Source organism: Phoca vitulina, unplaced genomic scaffold, assembly GCF_004348235.1.
Source record: "Phoca vitulina isolate PV1807 unplaced genomic scaffold, GSC_HSeal_1.0 scaffold4, whole genome shotgun sequence".
NCBI classification, from domain to species: domain Eukaryota; kingdom Metazoa; phylum Chordata; class Mammalia; order Carnivora; family Phocidae; genus Phoca; species Phoca vitulina.
In genome coordinates, this window is record NW_022589707.1 from 79,747,206 (window position 1) to 79,762,628 (window position 15,423).

The 15,423-nt window shown below is 49.7% G+C and overlaps 1 protein-coding gene across 6 annotated transcripts in view; it reads right to left on the reverse strand.

Moving 5' to 3' along the window:
- The window catches only part of SRPK2 (SRSF protein kinase 2), a 244,718-nt gene that overhangs the window by 10,277 nt on the left and 219,018 nt on the right, over positions 1 to 15,423 (reverse strand). For 4 of the 6 annotated variants that reach the window (XM_032402335.1, XM_032402337.1, XM_032402339.1 and 1 more), the window contains 5 exons: positions 9,196 to 9,296; positions 8,973 to 9,080; positions 4,399 to 4,468; positions 3,694 to 3,786; positions 3,295 to 3,387 (listed from right to left, as the gene is read on the reverse strand). In XM_032402335.1, coding sequence (XP_032258226.1) covers positions 3,295 to 3,387; positions 3,694 to 3,786; positions 4,399 to 4,468; positions 8,973 to 9,080; positions 9,196 to 9,296 — 465 coding nt within the window. The remainder of the gene's footprint in view (positions 1 to 3,294; positions 3,388 to 3,693; positions 3,787 to 4,398; positions 4,469 to 8,972; positions 9,081 to 9,195; positions 9,297 to 15,423) is intronic. The other 2 variants (XM_032402336.1, XM_032402341.1) reach the window with 1 other exon arrangement.

Genomic DNA, 15,423 nt, shown 5'->3' on the forward strand with positions numbered 1-15,423 from the left:
CTGAGGTCAGGCGGCCAGCAGGGCTGGCTTCTGCTGAGGGCTCTCTTCTGGGCCACGGACTCCTCGTGGCCTCCTCACAGGGCACACGTGGCAAGGGAGCTGTTTGGGGTCTTTTCCACAAGGGCTCCACCCTCATGACCTTCTGTACTTTCCAAAGGCCCCACCTCCTAATACCATCACCTTTGCGGGGGAGGGGGTAGGATTCCCACATATGAATTTTTGGCGGGGGACATACACCTTCAGACTGTATGAGGACAAAACAGGGACAGAATTCACAGAGATGCTTATTTCTACTGGGGCACATCTTAACACACTGATCAAGATGACTTTTATGAGTCATCTTTGGTGGTTAAGGTCCACATCTGAAGGAGTAACTTGCTGGTTATTAAACCCTAACAGCGTGAGAACAGGAATTATGTCCTCTGCCAAAAAATCCAACTCCATTTAAAAATTCCTGGTCAAGAAATAATTCAAACTAGTAACAACCATTTTACCCAGAATTATAACCAAGAAGATGTCACTGAGCTGCACTTGATCTTCAGCTCTAACACACAGAGCCTACTCTCCTTCCCTGGCCTCCTGGTGGGGATGAAGTCTGCTTCCCACCCAGGAGGGCAGAGAGCACAAAAACGTGCTGTTCACTCCCTCTCAGCCACTGGCTGTTTTCCAAAGTGACATAAGCAATTTAGTAAGTTTTTGATTTTGCTTTTCTCTATCAGTTCTGGTACAAAGATATTTTTAAAAAAAAATTTTTAATGGATACATTTAAGATCTCATTACTTCCAAAATGTATATTCACACACATTACTTAGGGAGGCGTGCCAAAACCCATTTTTAACGTAACATCCTTCCCCTCGTCCTCAGGGACATGGTGAAATCTGTTTTCATGACAGGCCCTCACTCATCATAATACTATTTCTGTGACTTCTGTACCTAAATCCCTTCTCATCTCCAGTTATTATAAATAAATAATGATCAGGACCTACGTCCCAAATCCCAGTCATTTCAGAGGATTTCCTGCCTCATCACAAACTCTCCCTCATATCCAAATGGAGGAAAAAAGTAACACCACGTCGAAATGTTTTCGGTCTACCTTTACCAAGGATGCCAAATGCATTTCCACTGTGCAGCTCACCTTCAAACAAGCTCCTCAAAAAAGCCCCCATGCACACGAGTCCTAAGGCACACATGCATGACCTGACAACCCAACAGCACTTCGTACTCCCATCGGGGAGCAGGCAGCGGTCGTGCACAGACCACGATGGGACCAAGTAGCGGCGGTGCTGACAAAAAGGCCGGCGGGAACACCACCTTCCAGCACCGACGGCTACAGGACAGGGACCTGTAACCCTGAAACCCGCCAGCGACCCGTCATCGGGTCGCCATGCATCACTCATCAGCCTGTCCTCGGAAGACAGCACCTGCCAGGTGGGGCAAGGCGAGGCGAGGGCTCCGGACCCCGTGCTGGGTCTGGGCTGGTCCTCGGCAGGCGCCGTCCCTGGTGGTCTGGGGCTCAGGCAAAGCCCAGTGGGCACAAGGGGCTCAGAGCGGCTGCCTCCAGGAACAAACCTGAGCACGTGACTTCAGATAACTCCCGCAGCTTCATTTTCTCACCGTTCAGGCCCCCTCCTTGTGTCCCTGTTCCTCTTCCTCCCCAGTGTGTGCAGTATGCAGTTCCCAACCCATGGACAATGGACTAAGAGAATCGCAGAGCCCAGACATTCTAAGCAGCTCCTTGCTGCAGAACAACTAAAGGAAATAGCCCCGTGTGCCTTTATCGGCTGTCGGTCCCACCATGCCTGATGCCCGCGTGGGAAATGAGGCTCCCCCACAGCCTGATGCTGGAACCTGCTCATGCGCCTACAGCAGACTCTCTGCTTGGCTAAAGGAGCAGGTGCTGTGGTCCAATGCCCTGCAGTGCCTGTCCCCTCCCCCGGAGCATCGGTAGGTCAGTAATATCCCCTCTTTCATGACAGACTGGGCTGGTAGCTCTTGGCCCCTCCCCCTCAAGCCTCCTAGGTCCACATGTGAGGGGAACCCCGGGGCTCGCTCATGTGACCCAGATTCAAAGACCACATAGATTCTAGGAACCAAAATTAATACAGGCTATATCTGAAGAACAGTTCCCCCTGACAATCTTTTCCCCTGTGATAAGCTTTTAAAAGATAGTAAGAAAATAACTGCACCTAGTTACATATTTTAGAGGATGCCCACTGGGTGATCCCAGAACAGCTGGGAGTCGTGGTCGCTGTGCTCAAAGTGGGACAGGAAACCACCAGCTTCGGCACAGTTAGTTCTCAAGTCTCCGTGCATTTAACAGGCATATATAGAGGACCAAACGGGGACTGGTTAGGTCAACATCACCGAAGGGTATAAAAAAAAATTATTCCTCTAAAAGAATACCTTATCTATCTCACAGGAAAATAGAAAGTCAAAACCAGTTCTCCAAATCTGGCTAAAGCAGAGAGGAACAGAGTACCAAGGACTTTCAAAAACTTCGAGGAACTCCATGTCCTGCTCACACCAACTTTAAAAGTTCTTTATTAAAAGGTGTTGCAGCCCTCACCCCCCGCCAAAAAAATCCAAGCTGGAAAAACATGAATTAAGAGGACCAACATGCTCACACAAAAGAACATGGCAATGGGGAGCGGTCCTTTAAAAATAAATTCCTGGGGCTTTTGGGTATTTCAAAAAACTGATCACTAATTAGAGACTATACAAGGCAAAGAAACGGCTGTTCAGGGTCCCGTCAAGGGAAGATCAACAGAACTGTGATATTAAAGTAAATCAGCTATAACGCAGTGTGAATAATGCAACAGAACAAAACTTGATTTCTCAGAGTGCGGGGTGCAGGGTTTCACAGGCCCATACCCACTCCCCAGCAGCTCAAACAGACCCAAGATGACACACGGAGGGACATTCGGTCCGGTCCCCAGGCTGCATCTACTCCATGGCAGAAATGCTGGGGGCTCCAAGAACATAGAAAATGGAATGTCTAGCTGGTTCCTAAAAATCACTTAAACTCCTTTTTACAAATCCACGAATATACAGATTGGGCTTAGATTAGGAGAGGGAGGTGGGAAGGAGACCAAGGGTTTCAGGAAGGTTGTGCTCTTACAAAATCCGTACTCCACAGATAGGAGATGGTGCAAGCTTATGTCTTGGGAGCTTTCTTCAGCAGAATTCCCCAGCTGTAAAGGTCCAGGTCTTTCTCCACTGCCCAAATGGGAATGCACAATTTCTCCTTTTGGGAGAGGATTATGCTGAAAATTAGCGTTGCATAAATACCGTTACCTTTTCTGGTGAAAAACTCCTTGGAATATTTCCCCAACATAGCGTATTTTCGAGGGACTTTCCCCAGCAGTTCAATGATCAATGCTATGTGATCTGCATTGGGAAACATTGCCAGCAAAACAGAAACACACGACAGTTTAATCAGTACACTGCATGCAGACACTGCGACCGCCCGCGCAGACAGAAACAGAGCGCGACCTGGATGGTGGCCGGTGCACGGGGCGACCACAGCCCGGGCTGGGTGTGGCCTTCCCTCTCAACTTTTAAATCAGCAGAGGAATTCTGCTAGGTTGCTTTTTGAATTTAGGAGACAGGTCTGTCACCATTAATGCTACAATGAGCAGCCGCTATCCCGTTTCTGTCTGCATCATGGCGCTTTTCAAAAGGAAGAGGTACTACCTCTGCGATTGAAGAATTCCCGAGAATATTTTCCAGACAGAGCAAAGTGCCTTGGGATACTGCCTAGCAGCTCTATGATGTGGGCTATGTGGTCTATGGAGGAGAGAAAAAAAGGATATGGGAATGGGAGGGGCAGAGGGAAGGATGGGATAAAAGAAGAGGGGAAAAAATTGAAATTAGTAAAAAATCAGAAATCGATTCAAATCAACAATGTCTGCGCACATCCATGCAGAGGCTCGCGGGGCTGGCGGGCCTCAGGCACCGTCTGGAGCATTCACGGTGACTGGTGCCAGCCCACCCCAGGCCACCCCAGCACTGCAAGCAAGGAAGCATGGAGATGGTCAGGTTTACAGATGGAATTCAAGCCAGAATTCCCAGGTTTTCAACTCAGCTCCCCAACAGGCAAGAGCAACGGGCAGCAGATCAGTGGACGAAAGGGCCGCAGAGAGGCTCTGCGGTCCACACAGCCTGTCCTCTCCTGGCCGCTGGGCACCAAGCCCGAGGCAAGCAGGAGGGAGGGGCGAGCTCTGGCCAAGAGCTCTCCACAGAGCTGCCCATCCGCTGTGCCTGAGGGGGCTTCAAGCTCAAGGAAAAGCGTTTGAAAACCAAAACACAGCTCTATTTCAGTACAGAAATATTACTCTCCAGAAGCTCAGGCCTCTCAGGAGACCCAGCCTCAGATATATGGCAGGCAGCGATACTCACCTTCATCTCTGGAATAGTCTTCCCCAGAATGCGGTTCAAACAAATAATCTCCCGTTGCCAGCTCAAATGCCTAGGATACAACAGATGACATGCTAAGCACTCTGTGAAGCGGCCCCAAGGCAGCAACTTTCTCTCCTTGTACAAGAGACCTACGTTTTATGAGGATCTGATCAAACCAAAGAGCCTTCTAAAAAAGCTCAACACCAACTTTTTTCTTCCTTCCAAAAAGTTCAAAGAAATTTCAGAAATATTCTACATCTCCTCTACTGGAGGATGTAAAGCCTACGCGTACCCCCCCGCCCCAGCTGGCAGGAAGCACGTCGACCAGCGGCCGTGTGCAGGCCTGGCTGGGGACCGCACCCCCACTCTGAACGGCGGGACCCGGACTCGATCCTGGCCCAGGGCGGACTCATGCCTGCCCTCAACCCACAGGCTCGTCTGGCCCCCGGACATCAGGTGAAGCCAAGACCCTCGTGTCTTAGTAACCAAGAGCTATTTTCAGTGTCTCATCATTTCTTTCATTTCTGATTCAACCAAAGGAAAACCTAGAGCCACAAAGAAGGTTCTGTGGCTCCTGCCCTGTGCCCTGGGCCAGGAGGAAGCCGGTAAGGGGGACAGGGAGAGCTGGCCTGCCTCCCGGCTGCCACCACCTGCCCACCCCCCAGCATACCGGCTGCGGAGGGGAGGCCCTAGTGTTTCCGTTTCTGCTGGGCAGTCTTCTCCCCTGGCCCTCGAGAAAACCCTCAGCCCTCAGGACCATGAGTTTAATCTGCTAACAATATATAAAGATGGCAACTGTCATTGCTGTGTGGATCCAATACCATGTTTTGAAAATCTTTTTTTAAAAAGGAAAAGGCTAAATCCTGTTTTTGGCTTTTATACACTTCTATTCTGTATTAGATCTTGCTGTCCTGAAAAGCGCTCAGGGGCCTGGACCCCGAGCACTGATGCTCCCGGCCCTGCCCTCCCACATCCCCCCATTTCCTCCCCAGGCCCTGACCAGAGTGTGGGGGAGGGTCTCGCCACCATGGCCTTCCACAAACCAAGGGTGGGCGCACGTGGGCCATGACCACGTCGCCTCACATTTCTTTCTTTTTTTTTTTTTTTAAAGAAAGGAGGGAAGGGGGGTGACAAGATGGTTGTCAGCTACCCCGTGAGAGCACCAGTTCATGAACTCAGGATCCCGCAGGACCTGGACACGCCCAGTGTCACAGAGAGTCAGCTGGTCACACGAGCACCGCAGGGCCAGGGAAGGTCCTCACCTGGGGCCTCTCCCCTCCACCCAATGAACAAGAAATACAGATCTCAGATCAGGGTACAAAACCTCACACGTGGCCACAGATCCAAAGGGAACAGTCGGATTTCATGGTGAATGGCCAGGGGAGTCTTCCCCGCCTGGGACGAGTCATGAGGAAAAGGGGAGACCCTCCTGGAGGAGCCACTGTGGGAGCCCCGAGGCCGGTGCCACGGCTGCTCCTTAACCCTGCGCTTGAGCCCTCGCTCACTCTTCTAGTTAGTTTTCAAAAACATTTCAATCGGGTTGAGTCCAATTCTTACAGCCTAACACTAAAATATGTTAACTGAGTGTTCTTTGAAAGATGACCATTCTGATTAGCACCCATGTTATTTCCAACGAAACTCTCAAATCAAAGAAGCCCACAAAGAAATGATTTAAAAGAGAAAATGATGAGGAGAAGTAAGACGGAGGCTCTCCTGTCATGTTATCTGGTCCTAGTTCTCTGAAGAGGGACGAGATTTTCCTAACAAAAAGGACCTGCTCAACGAAGCAGAGGCAGGGTCACACTGGAAATGTCGGCCTCTGGGCTTTCCGGCCTGCTTTCATGCAACTCACGAAGTCACTCCCAGCACAACCTTTACTATTACTAGTTTAATACTTGGGCTTGTTAATGCTTGGGAACCGTGGATTCCTCCTCTGTACTCGACTAGATCCCCTACAAGGACGTGCCCCCGGACCAAACTCTGTTCTCCAGTTCTGGGAAGACCACACGCCTCTTTCTTGAAATGCCGCCCACCACCATTCTGAATAAATAAGGGCGCCTATTCTTTCTGTGATGTGACCAGTGCTGAGGAAGGAGGGCGAAGTCTGTCAGATTAGCTTTTCTTACTCCGAGGGCACTCACTGGGGCTCACTGTGGAGCCCGTAGAAGTCACCTATCCTGGGGCCCTGACACACAAGTGCAGAGCAGTCCATCCCTCAGCCCACAGAGAATTTTTAGATCACACCCACTTACATCTGGAGGGCCCCCAAAACTCAAGAAAAGGAAAAGAGCTTCAACAAGTGACATATTTCAGTTACTCTGCCTTATTTTGTTGCCCGCCTTCCTGACAACAGCGAGGACCCCCATCAATGAGCACGCGCACCGGCTGCCTCCCAGTGGCTCTCAACTCCACCCAGGCGTCTGTAAGACTTAATGCCATTCATGTCATCAAAGGACTCCACGCCACACCACCACCACCAATCTGGAGCTTTAATACAGCTTAGGATCATGAATTTAATATACTGTTGTACTTCTAAACTTCAGCACAAAGATGGGGTGGGGAAACACTGCCTTGTGTTTACTAGGTTCTCTAGAAAGAACAAAAGGGACCTCTCAGCCCCTCAGCCTCGCCCTTCGGGATGGAAGGTGGGGGTGGGGAATAAGGCTTGCCCCCTTCCAGGGGGAAAAAAAAAATTCACCCTGACGACAACCAACTGATTTAAAAATTAAAAAAAAAAAAACCCCAAATAGCCCTCGAAGCCCTGAGGGAGTTTACACCTAATCTGGGGGCAGAGGAGGTAGGAGAAAGGAGACAGTCTGCTACTTCTGTCTCACTGTTCACAGGAGCGGAAGTGGCCAGGATGCGGACACCATGTGAGGGGACAAGTCCTCACCTCATGGAAGGCAAGACAGACAACCTGGTACAAAAGTGTACTGACAGCTCCACCATTATTCTCCTACTTCTGTGATCTTGTCCTATTTTTCTGGTTATATCACCAAAATTTAACACCCCAAATTAGAAGCACAGGATTTCAGAGTTGAAAGAGCCCTCGGTCTAATTCAGGGCAGGCTGGTATGGCCCCTTCTGTGTTGCTGAGGACACGTAAGGCTTGACCTCACCACCTCCTGAAATGGAACATTTTTCTCCCTCCCTACTGACCCAGCCTCGGGCTCCTGCGGCTTCCAGGGCCCCCCACCCCCTGCCCTCCGGAGTCCCGGCCCTCCCTGTCCCTCTCCGCACAGCAGTCTCCGAATTCAAAGCAGCCATCACACGCCCACCAATTCTTTTCACCATTCTTTTCCATACCTAGCCCAACAAGCCCTAAGTTTCTGATACTCACTGAAAAACTTGGTTTTAAATATTATTATCTGGTATGATTTGTCAGAGCAAAGTGGCAACAGAAAGGCACACTGTTTCTGATCTATTTGGCCACATCTGTTGCCTGAGATCTTGATAACTTCACACAAACATCTACATTTTTTCATATCATCTCGAACCACGCTTTTTACTGTAGCATCGGAGGGCATGCAGCCCGACAAACTCCAAAGATTTGTTAATCTCTGAACAACAGATAATGACGTTTATTCGTCATTGCTCTTTTTAGTAAGAAGACAAATGCCAAGTTTCATACACAAAGACTCTTGTTTTAAATATATCAGAGAATTTGGGGAAAAAAATAAAGTAAGAAAAACACGAAACAGCACCCCAAGCAAACACACACCCACCCACCCACCCCCACCCCCGGCTAGGAAACAGGGCCAAGAGAAACTGAAACTGGCTTATGGATGAGGCCCACTCATGCTCAGCAGTTAAGTGAGAAAAAGATGCCCCGGTGAGGGCCTGGGGCGCGGTGTAAACACAAGCAACCTTGCGATGCAGCCAGAAGAGATGATGACACGCGGGTGAAAGAAGAGGTGTGTCCTGAGGCCCTGACAAGAGACGCCTGCGTGTTCTCTCGGGGAACAGACTCAGTCAGAGGGGATTCGTGCAGCTGCTGTGTCCCGAGAGTCAGTGAACAGCCTACAGCAATAAGCCAGAATATTCTCTAGAGTTTGCCTTATAAAAGGAGAGACAGTAAATGCTGGCATAGAGGGAAATCCTCTCCTCTGCGGTAAGATTTGTCAGAGGTCACCAAGAAGGGTTCCCGCCTTTCGACCTCAATCTTCCCCTCAGACACCATGGCCTCATCGTCCTCCACGGCACAAGTGAAGGGCAAACCTGCATATGGCCTGCAAGCTTTCGGAAACCAGGAAGCATTACTTGAAGTGACTTTGTCACCACAGCAGAGGGTGTGATTCTCGGGGCGGTGGCCTGAACAGGGCCTTGACCAGAGACTGTCTATCACAGGACTAAACCAGACATGCCCAATCCCCGCCCCCCCACCAGACACGCCTGAGAAGAATTCTTCCATTTCTCAAGACACTCAAGACAGCAACCTTGCCCTCATCCATCCCACAGTGGACAAACCTCACAGTCGGGAAAACACAGACCACATGCAGCGGTGGCACCGTCCCATCGTGGGCAGTAAGGGGATGAGCCTCTACACAGAAGAAAATGGCCACGGCCGTTCTTACCATACACGCTGTACTCCAAATGTCAGCAGGCGTACTGTAACCTGCTCCTATCAAAACCTCTATGGATCTATACTGACGCGTCTGGATGTCTTCTGTGAAGTGTTTATGCTAGAAAGGAACACACTGTATTACTATGGAGGAAAACAGACATTAAAAAGGAAAAAAAAGTATCTTCTAATACATGATCATGAGCAAAATGTTCTAGAAAGAAAGCTCTACTTACCACCCAACAAGCATTTCCCAGGTCGGCAATTTTAACTCTAATCTTATCTGCGTTCCGTGGATCCAGGGGATTCACCAACAAGTCGGCCGCCCGGGTTTTTGCTGGCATGGGCAAACAGCAGGACAGTTAGTGCTTGGGGCAAGTGGTTTGCATGCGTGCACACAATGTTTGCCGGGCACAGTCTCCTTTTTTAGAAAAGTGATGGGATGACCATTTAGGCCTGGAACGCTGTTAAGTTGAACTCAACAGAATTTTAAATTCTTGGTCTCTATCCCTGGAAGATATTTCACAAAAGAGAGCGCACTGGGCTGCCCAGACACCTCCCTGACCCAGCCTTGTCTTTTCTCCTTATATCCCTGATTCCTTCACCTCTAGGTCGACCCTACTACTCTGCTCCCTTTTGCATCTTTCTAGCCTCTCCTCACTGCATCAGAGCCCACAACGGACCACAGCGAACCCACTGGTATGTTATCACGTGAAACACAAAGGTAGTGAGGACACGGTCCTGGGGGGCCGATCCCTTTGTAAGTGACACACAGTTCACCTGGTAACCACATCCCCTACCTCTCCTTCTGCTTGGGCTGAGCACACAGACCTCAAAGGTTAGACGATAGTTGATTAAGCAATACAGATTAAAGGCCATGGCTAATCAACTTGGGTTTAGCCCAGATTTAACCCCAGGATGACCCTGAGAGAAGCTCAACAGCAGACACAGGGTTACTAGGCTTCTCAGGGCTCCTGGCGCCAGAAGAGCTTCTCAGACAAGCCCAGACCATGCGTGAATCAAGCACAGTTAACCAGGGCTCAACTGACAAAGGAAAATAACCTGAAGGGGCCCAGACAGAAAATCCTGAAGTGAGTAAGCATCATCAAACCTCAAACTGACCAAAAGCTTGGATTTTTGGAAAGGAGGAAATGTAACCACGGCACTTATTTATTGTAGAAGTCATTCTGAAACGGTATTTACAGACTAAACAGAAAAGTCCACTCAATGCAGAACATTAAATACCCTTTAGTTCGCTCAAAGCTGGGCGCTGCTAAAGCATACCCAACCTCCTTTTGGGTATGCCCATGCCGTGGAGCCCCAGTGCTCAAGGGCGCTCTGATTCCTTGGCATCCTCATACAAGCAGCAAGGCGCCCAGGAGCTGGGGTGCCCACAGAGCTCCCCAACATCTTAACCCCCAAGACCCACTCCTCAGGCTTGTGGGTCAGCACGGGCAGGCCAGGCTCCTGTGTTCCCTTTCTGCCATCTGCCCAATGACCACTCTCTTTGTAAGGATGCTGGTGCACTGTGGGCTTCATCAAAAGGCAGTCTGAGCTGGCAGAACAAACACAGGAACTCACAAATGAAGAGAAGGAAAGCAGCAAAGACCCACATGAGGACGCAAAACGTGTACAGTGACCGGGGGATAGGCAGAGGACAGAGCTCCAAGAGGAACATCAACACGCTGACCCAATGGATAGAGCGGCAGCACCAGAAATGGCCAGAGGAATCCAGCAGGTCACTCAATCGAGGAGAGTCAGCAGGCAAGAAAATGGAAGCTGGGGTTTGAGGAATTGGGCTCCGTAGCTCAGGGGTTAGAGCACTGATCTCGTGAAATCTGCAGAACGGAATTCAAATCGAAGTTTCAACACTAACGAGTTGTTTAAGACTCTGGCAAGTGACCTAAATTCTGTGAGGCTCAGTGCTCCAGAAAGAAGAGGAAGGGGCCGTACCACCCCTACCCAAACCAACTAACCAGCCAGTCAGCACAGGACAGTCAGAACCGCCCCCACCAACCCTGGGCTGAGGCTTCCACTGGCCAGAACCAAAGCCCCATGGCAGAGAGCAGAGGGGAAGCCAAACAATTCTGATCAAAGGTCTAAGGAAGAAGGGGGTGAAGCTCCAGTTCTGACTAGCCCAGAGTAAGTTGGTGCCTGAGGGTACTCGCAGGGAAGGGCGGGTCTGTGATCACCACCCATTCCCAGGTGTTTATAAAGACATTTCCCAGGAGAGGAAATGCACTGTAAAAAACACAGCATCGCACATGTTCAATACAGTTTCTTTGCATTTAATCCCCCTCATTTATGATCACTAGTCAAAGTCTCTTTGGTGACAGGCGGTTATCCTCCTGGTTCAGGTTGGTCAACAGGGACCCTGCTCACAATGCCTTCCAAATAACAGAGAATTCATTTCAGAACTTTAACTGGTGACGAACACAAAGGAGGCTTTTAAAGGAGAATCTACTTGTAGTTGTGACTTCCTTTTCTCAGTGTGATGATTACCTGGGCTAGGGTACCTGACTGCATCCCTCAACAAAGCCCATTTAAACACAGGGACCCTCATGTGTGCTGTGTACTCATACCAACTTTGCTTGGCCTGGGAATTGGATCAGCTCCTCTGACCATGTCATCATTGGGATGACCTCCAACAGCCCTTCCTTGTTCTCCGCCTTTGCCAAGGAGGGAATGAAAAGTGGGAAGAGAGAGGTGGGGAGATGTCACTTCAGGAAGGCTGGGGCTCTTAAATCATCTCTGATGACCTGGTATCCGAGTGACAGCGTTCATTCCATGTGAAGCTATCTTAGAAACGAGTAAGATGGCAGTATGGTGCCTCCGAGTGACGAGATGGCCGTCATGGCTTATCTGCAAGGCACTGTGCTGGGCTCACGTGGACTCCTTATACACTTTCAAACGTCCTTACAATAAAGGCGTGGATACCTTCTCTATAAGCAGAGGTGCGGCCCCAGGCCCAGGAAGGAGCAGCACTGGGAGATTTAATGCCCGCGCCTGGCCCATTCATTCACCAAGTATTGACTGAGTCCCTTCTGTGTACTATCTTGGCACTCGGAACAGCATGAGCAAAACGTGTAAGTAAGGCTCCTCCACCACACCCCAAATTAGGAAACTCATGTATCAGTAGGCAATAAAGTAAATAAAATGACTGCCGCACACGCCAGAAAGAAGAAAAACAAAGAAAGGAGATGGACGATGAGGGTGTGCAGGGGAGGTCTTTCCAGAGAAGGTGATGTGTGAGGAGAGGCCTGAACAAAGGGAGACACGAAGGGCGAGAGGCTCTTGGCAGTGGGGACAGCAGGTGCAGAAACAAGCTTGCACTTTTGAGATCTATGAGGAAGAAGCCACTGTGGGAGGGGCAGAGTGAGCCGGGGGTGGGGGAGAGGACAGCGCCAGGGAGCGAGCTGCAGGGAAAGCTGCAGAGAGCTCCTGAGCTTTACAGAGCAATGCCTTGGGGTGCTATTCTGAGTGGAAAGACACCGCAGGTCCTCGGGGAAGGAGGGGGCAGCAAGATGACAAGGTGTGCTTTGAAAAGCTCGCTCTGGACTGCCCTAAAGAGGACAGACCGGGAAGCAAGAGTCGCAGCGAGGGCAGCGACCTGGGTCCCTGCCAGGTGAGGGTGAGCACCTTGCAGAGAAAGCCAGCAGGACCAGATGGGATGGGCCAAGATGCACACTATGGCTCTAGCAGCTAATAATCCAAAAGGAATCCTGCCTCCTCAGCCTTCAGCGGCTACCCAGTCACTCCAGGGAAAAGTCCACATCCTTCCGCCCGGCATGTAAGTTCTTCCTTCACCCTCTCCTCCTGGCCTTTTTCTTTTACTACTCCCTAACGTGTGTATGCTCTGCTGTCACAACAAGGATCCACCCACTCTGAACACAGCTTGTTTCTCTGGCCTCACGGCCACACAGCGGCAGGGGGCCACCAGCCGCCCCTGGGCCCTGGGTTCCACGCAGGCGACAGAACACCTCCCGTGCAGAAGGCTGCCCATGGTTGTCGAGCCAAAACCGAGTGCCTCCAGACAAAGGACTGGAGAAGGAGATCCTGTCCTTGGGGTGGACCTAGAATTTAACAATAGTGAAAAGGTCTGCTTGGTAAGAGATTTGGATCAACACGAAAAACGGACCTCCTACTTCGCCCTGACGGGACCCTGGTGCAGCAGAAAGGGTGCTGGGGATGGAGCGTGCGCTAGACAGAATCAGATTCTGATGGTGAGTGGGCAAAGGCGGGACCAAGGGAAGAGGAGAATACAGCCAGATATCAATAAAGGCTTATCACGGCACTGACTTAGATGCTGAAGATACAAAGATAAAAACGCACAGGGCTCTCAAAGATTTTACATCGTAGTGAGAAGAGAGAAGGGAAATAATGAGTGTTTGGTTAAGAAGAGCACAGGCAGTAGGTAAAGAGGGGAACCCGGGCAGGCTTGTGCTGGAGCTGCTGGCCGGCAACAGAGGAAGTTGGCTGAAAGGACAGACCGTGGACATGGAGGAGGACACGTTCCAAGCAGGAGGGAAGGCCTGAGCAGAGGCACACAGACACTCTTCATTAGATCTTGACAGTAAGCCGGGGAGAAGCTGCTAGACTTGTGACTGTGGAACTTTCTCACTGTTTACTCCATTAATAAAATATGTCTGCATATTCACCTCCCTATGTGCATATTTATAAATTTTACACGCTGATGTTCCTATATATTCTGTACATTATAAAAGGCAAAAAAAAAAAAAAAAATTAGTCACAAGAACGACTTGGAGACACACTGACTCCAGCCTGGGGCAGGGAGAGTACGAACTGGGAACATGGCTCTAGGAAGTGAGGAAGCATGCAAAGAGCACTGGGGTGTGTCAACAGGAAAGAAGAGACAACTGGAAGAGGCTCACGTGGCCCAAATTTGGGACAATTCTGGCATCAGAAAACTAGAAGCTGTAAATGATTATAAGACATAATCCAAAGTGTTAATGAGAACAAAGAATCCTCGAGCACATGATAGGAAGGGACGTGTGAGAGACTGCAGGGCAGGAGGCTCACCCAGAAAGAGCATGAAAGCCTCACCTTCTGCATCTCCACCATCTGGCCGCTCCTGAGTTACATCCTTTCATAATAAACCAGTGACCTAGCAAGTAAATGGTTTTCCTGAGTTCTGTGAGCTGCTGTAACAAATTAACTGAACCTGAACAGGGGGACAGGGGAACCTCCGACTTAACTGATGGGTCAAAGCAGCGGTGACAATATGGGCTTGTCACTGGTATATGAAGGTGGGTGGGGGTGTCTTGTGGGACTGAGCCCCCCTTTTTTTTTTAAGATTTTATTTGTCAGAGAGAGAGAGAGAGAGAGACATCGTGTGAACACGCACAAGCAGGGAGAGTGGCAGGCAGAGGAAGAGGGAGAAGCCCCCAGTGCGGGGCTCCATCCCAGGACCCTGGGATCATAACCAGCTGAAGGCAGACGCTTAACCAACTGAGCTGTCCAGACGTCCCTGGGACTGAGCCCTTAACCTGTGGGATTATCTGATGCTGTCTCCAGATAGTGTCAGAATTAAGCTAAATTGTAGGACACCCAGCTGGTGTCAGAAAAGCTTCTGGTGTAGGGAAAACACCCTACACACACATTTAGTGACCAAAGGTGTCAGAAGTAGTGTGTGAGAGCGAAGGAGACACACAGAGGTGGGTCTTTCCCTAGATGAACCTACCTTCCATGTGAGAGCATTTTATAAGCACCTTCAAAGAGTCCTCGGTTGGGGTAAAAGTAAAAAGGAACAGGATATGTCTACCCTAGTAAAAAAAAAAAACCAAAAAACCCCCACATCCTTAGGATGATTAGCTAGAGCCAATGAGTAACAAAGACGGCTCTGCAGGTCTCCCACCTGCTGGACTGAGAGGGCTGCGGGATCCCTCGTGCTCTTTGCAGGGCTGGGTCAGTGCAACTGACTCATCGTGTGGTAAACACTCTTGTCAGCAGAGGGAGCAGAGGAGGTTTCTGAGCTATTTCTCTGTGGGCTAGAAGGGAAGCCATCCGGGTGATGCCCCGCGTTTGCTTACTGGAGTCCCTTAGCATAGCACAGGCAGAGATAGGTCACGTGGCATTCACTCTCAAAATAAGGGTTGGATAGAGGTTCAAATAATGAATCACATTAAAATCCATGCCACTTCCTTTAAAATGGCTTTAACATTTCAACAGCAGAGTTCTACAATCAGGAACAACCATCGAAATAAGAGAATTCCTCGATACAGACAAAGAGCAAGTATATTTTTTCCCTGAATACAAACGAAACTAAACAAAACCCAAAAACTAAATATAACCTATCCGATGGAAGTACAAATTATAAACTACGTATCCTATAAAAGCTACAGTACATGTAACCTGCTGGACCGTGAAGTTTTTACAACCGTAGACGTCACTAACTGTAAGGAGTAAGAGAAGCTCAGAAATGGGACTGAGACTCAGAAAGCAAG